Source organism: Terrapene carolina, unplaced genomic scaffold (assembly GCF_002925995.2).
Source record: "Terrapene carolina triunguis isolate 2854851 unplaced genomic scaffold, T_m_triunguis-2.0 Scaffold20653, whole genome shotgun sequence".
Classification (NCBI taxonomy): domain Eukaryota; kingdom Metazoa; phylum Chordata; order Testudines; family Emydidae; genus Terrapene; species Terrapene triunguis.
Genome location: NW_020685004.1, coordinates 1 through 4472, shown reverse-complemented (window position 1 = coordinate 4472; position 4472 = coordinate 1). Strand labels below are relative to the sequence as shown.

The 4472-nt window shown below is 49.0% G+C and overlaps 1 protein-coding gene across 1 annotated transcript; it reads left to right on the top strand.

Annotated features, from left to right (window-relative positions):
* Positions 1-637: 637 nt before the first annotated feature.
* Positions 638-4153, top strand: LOC112105325 (p53-induced death domain-containing protein 1; the record flags this gene model as incomplete). The annotated part of the gene is made up of 4 exons (XM_026661972.1): positions 638-761; positions 2021-2139; positions 2631-2738; positions 3948-4153. Coding segments are annotated over 4 exons (557 nt in total), but the record flags the coding sequence as incomplete, so codon positions are not given.
* Positions 4154-4472: the final 319 nt, after the last annotated feature.

Genomic DNA, 4472 nt, shown 5'->3' with positions numbered 1-4472 from the left:
AATATCCTTTATTGGACCAACTTCTGTGGGTGAAAGGTACAAGCATTTGAGCTACACAGAGTTCTTCTTCAGGTCTGGGGAAGAAAGTCGAGAGAGTCTGAGCTAAATAGAAGTTTGGCCCAACTTGTATTTGGCTTAGACACTCTGCTTCCTTCCCCAGAGCTGAAAATGGAATTAGACCAGCCAGGTTACAACTGATATGCTTCAGCACCCTGCTAGTGTAAGAAAAGGAGGGCCAGCTAGACTTGGGCAGTACCATCCACTCTGGCACTAGTCCAGCGTGGGCTGGAACAGTTCAGACCATGCCGGTATTTAGTCCTGCTGACAGCAAGGCAAACATAAATAGTTGTTTCTCCCCCACCACAAACCGTGGAGCATACTTGTGTGCATGGACGCCATGTGTTTTATAAGCATGCCAAGGGAGCCGTGTGATTCTTAGCTACATTCACTTTTTTAATGACAGATTAGACCTTTAGGGGAATGGTGATTTTTTGTTTTTAATTTTCTCTTTGAAAAATAAGCTCTTTCCATTGAAAGTGCAAGAGAAAAATGTCTTGGACCCATTTCGGGGGGTGAGGTGGGAGCTGTGAATGTGCAAAGCCAAAACAAACACCCATGTCGCTTTCATCCCTGGTAGGTCGATCCTGTTCTGGGAAAGCTTCATGACCGCTACCAGGGCCCGGAGCCCTCTGACATTGTGGAGTTGTTTGAGGGAGAGCAGTTCTTTGCAGCCTTCGAGGGAGGCATCAACATCAATGCTGGTATGGCGGAGCCTTCTTGTCCAATCTGCTCTCCTTCTTTCCTCCGTCCCTTTCACCTTCAGCTCCCTCCCACTCTGTATTCGCTTAGCTGGTCTGGCAAACGGAGCTTAGCACTGCTGCCTGTGCTGATCCACCAATGGGCAAAGCAGCGGTCCTTCTGCTCTCTGGAGACAGAGTGAGAGGACTGCAGGACATGCTTTTGGTAGTGAATTCTCCCTAGGGAATCACTGCTTCCAGTGCTGCTTCCAGGACCATGCTGAACTCTGCTCTCCTCATAGCAAACCACAACAAGCCCCAGAGGGCTACAGTCTAGTACAGTGTATTTATTCCATAGGTAAGCGGTGTATATGACCTGTATACTAGCACACGCTAGCTGATCTAACAAGTTTAATCCATTTCTGATGTAGTCTACATACAAAGCCATTTCTATGGAGAGAAAATCCTTGGAACAGTCCAGCCCAGAGAACTCCCTGTGTGGAGTTGAAATGCCTATCTGTCTTGCTGGCCGTCCTCATTTTATCTCCCTCTCTCACTAACTCCACTTACGGGGGACTAAAACTACAAGACTGTATCCTGGGGCAGCCAGGTGGGAAGGGGTATCAGAGCTGCACTCTGAGCCCGCTCCTGATCTCTGATACCCTAGTGTAATTCCACTGTGACACATCAAAGACAATAGAGTCACTCTCGATTGGCCCTGGGGTAGATGATTCCAAAATCGGACCCTTTACCACTAACTCACACAGGACTCTGTAGCCTAGTCTCAGGGCACCAGAAGCCCTCACCTACCCTTTGTCACGGGCATTTGGCAGGGTGGTACAGTATAGGAATCCTAAGGCAACATATGCAGCATTATTTTTTCCTTTATTCCTACGCATATATCCCTCCCCCCCATTAAGGAAATGTAAAAAAGACAGATGGTTTATTTTGTGTAAACAGGAGTAACTTTCCAGCTGGTTCTCCCTGCTCATTAGTGACCCGTTCCTGGGGGGACAGATGCAATATTTAACCTCAACATCTTCACCCCCCCTTCACGCTCCTTGCAACTCCTCTTCCTCCGGTGGCTGGTTTCCTTTTGCTCCTGCATGATCTGCTTCCTCTGCGGTCACGGGTGGCAGTCCTGTCCCAGAAGGGGATGAGCCAGAAAATGGGGAGAAGTGGGTTTTGGTCTGGGAAGCTGCTGATGTAGCCCTTGCCTAGGAGCAGGAAGGTTTTCTGTGCATCGATTGATTGATTGATTGGTTTTCCCTGGCTCCGCTAAGACCGCCCAGACTGTGTGGACGGACGGATCTCATTCATCTTTTACTCCCACTTGAAGAACATGAAGGAAATCTATGTGACTGCTGAAGTGGACAGGAAAGGCCAAGCTGTGAGAGGGCAGGTGAGTTTCTGGGGATAGTGCTCACCAGCCCAAGAGCCTCATTTTCTTTTTCTGCAGTCATTGGCTTTCCTGTGGCAGCCCTTGCCGCAGCGCCTCAGCCTTGAGTATGTCAGTGAATCGAGTTTCTGCTTTTCCTCACCCAAAGACTGACCTGTAAAATATGCCCACAGGAGAGAGAGTGGCTTGAATACTAACGGTCACCCATCACCCAGGCTGGTGCCCAGGGCTATCTGCCTGCCATTAACCCTTGGTCTGTTAGCAGTAAGGGAGAAGGGGCTGGACTCTATGGTGGATCCTTGTATTATTGCCAATGGCACCCACTCAATCAAACTGCAGATGGCACTCCAAGTGGGGACTGTGTGGTCTCCTGTAGGGACTGGGTGGGAAACGTCCTACATAATCCTTGCCAAATGGAAAACAAGCCCCATAGATAGACATGGCCATTGAAATGCCATCTAGGTCTTACTCTGTGATCTCCCCTGCTTGTGAAGGTCTCCTTCTATCGTGGCGAAGTTCCAGACAATGTCCCTGAAGATGCCACCAAGAAGAGGAAAGGGCCCGACTCCCACTGGCTGGCTACTCTGCCAATCAAACTGCCTGTGAGTTACTTGGTCACCTAAGGGGAAGCCGAACATGGATGGGGGAAACATTTGTGTCTGTCTGCTAAGCTGAAGTCTCCCATACTTAGCCCCGAAAAGAGTGGGATGGACTACAGCCGGAGGTGTCAGAAACTGCACGATGGAAAATGAAGAATTTCTTTTCCTTTGTAAAGGGGGAGTGTGTGCGCATGCAGCCATGTGAGTGTATGGGGGAAGGAGAGAATAGCTGTACATGTGCTTTCACGTGTCTTAAGTGTGTGGAGTAGGGTGGTGAGATCACTTGAAGGTGACCAGGCACAATTGCACCAGCTTTCTAAAGCTCTTGTAAACAGCCATTGGCACTTTCCCACCACTGAGAGATTGCTCCCCTCCTCCCCAAGGAAGTGTGTAACTGGAAATGTTCCCCATCTCTCTCTAGTTTATCCACCTTCCTGTCCTGTTCCATTTTGCACCGTTCTGAGCTGGCACGGATGTGATGAAATGTCTCAGAGGACAGATTGTTGCTCTGAGTGAACAAGGGCGCTCGAGGAGGAGGAAGCTGGTTAGAACTGAGCACAGTTTCTGTCTTGCATATGAATACCCTGGTGATGGGTATTGTTGGGAAGGTGGATTGTCCAGTGCATGGCAGCTCAAAGGCGTTTTGATGAAACCATTGTGTTGAAGTGTGCTGGAACGAGCCAAGGGTGCCTTAAAGGGACCTGGCTGGCCAAGCTGGGTCATGGCAAGTTTTATTTCTCTTGAGCAGGCTCGAACCAGTAAATATTGTTGTCTTTCTTTGAACATCACCGTAAGGCTTACCCCACAGTAAGCGCTGTGGACTGCGGTCCCACTTCTGGTACATGCACAGCCTCGGTTTGGGGCCTAGAATAAGAGCTCTCTGAACGCTGAGGGACATATGCTTGCGGAAACAACTGGTAATGAAAAGTGAATCTCCAAAGACAGGGTAAGGAGGGATTTCCTGCTTCAGGCTGTGATTGTGGGTGCTCCGGGACAGATTGGCAGAGGTGCTGAGCACCCATAGCTCTCACTGGAGTCCATTAAACAGTGGGTGGTCAGCACTTCTCCCAACTGGGTCCCTAGAGCCCACGTTAAATCTACCTCTTTGCACCTTGGGGAAGTAAAGTTCAACTAAATGACTTGGCACTGCCCCTTTAAAAGGAAATCATTTCAGCCAGGAGTACTTCTGTCACTCTCTCTTCCATCAAACAGAAACTGAAATCCCGCTCGGGTGAGCATTCAGAGCCCAAGAACGGCTTCTCCTTCCCTCCTCTGAACCTGGGGAATGCCGAGACCGGCTACCTGACACAAGCTAATCTGCTTGGCATCGCCGGGCGCATTGGAGCCGACTGGCAAACTATTGGCTTGAACCTGGGACTGCCCTATCAGCAGATCAAACGAATAGGATACAACCACAGGTGAGCCGTGTGTGCAGAGGTCGATATGGTGGCCCCAGGGACTAACACATCTCCAGGGTAGGAGTATCTCCACTAGGGCTGATGGAAAAATTGGGGTTTTGACTTTAAAACAAAAACAAAACACGTGACTTTTTTTTTTTTTTTTTTAATATCAAAAACCTAAAATATTTTGTCTGAAAACTGAAATATGTCTGTTTGGAAATGCTCCTATAGTGTCTCATGGGAGTTGTAGTTTGGGTGCCTCCTATGCCCTATCTCTATGGGCAGGTCTCCCAGGCAGGATTATATCTCCCATCATGCACCATGGTTAGGGACTCCC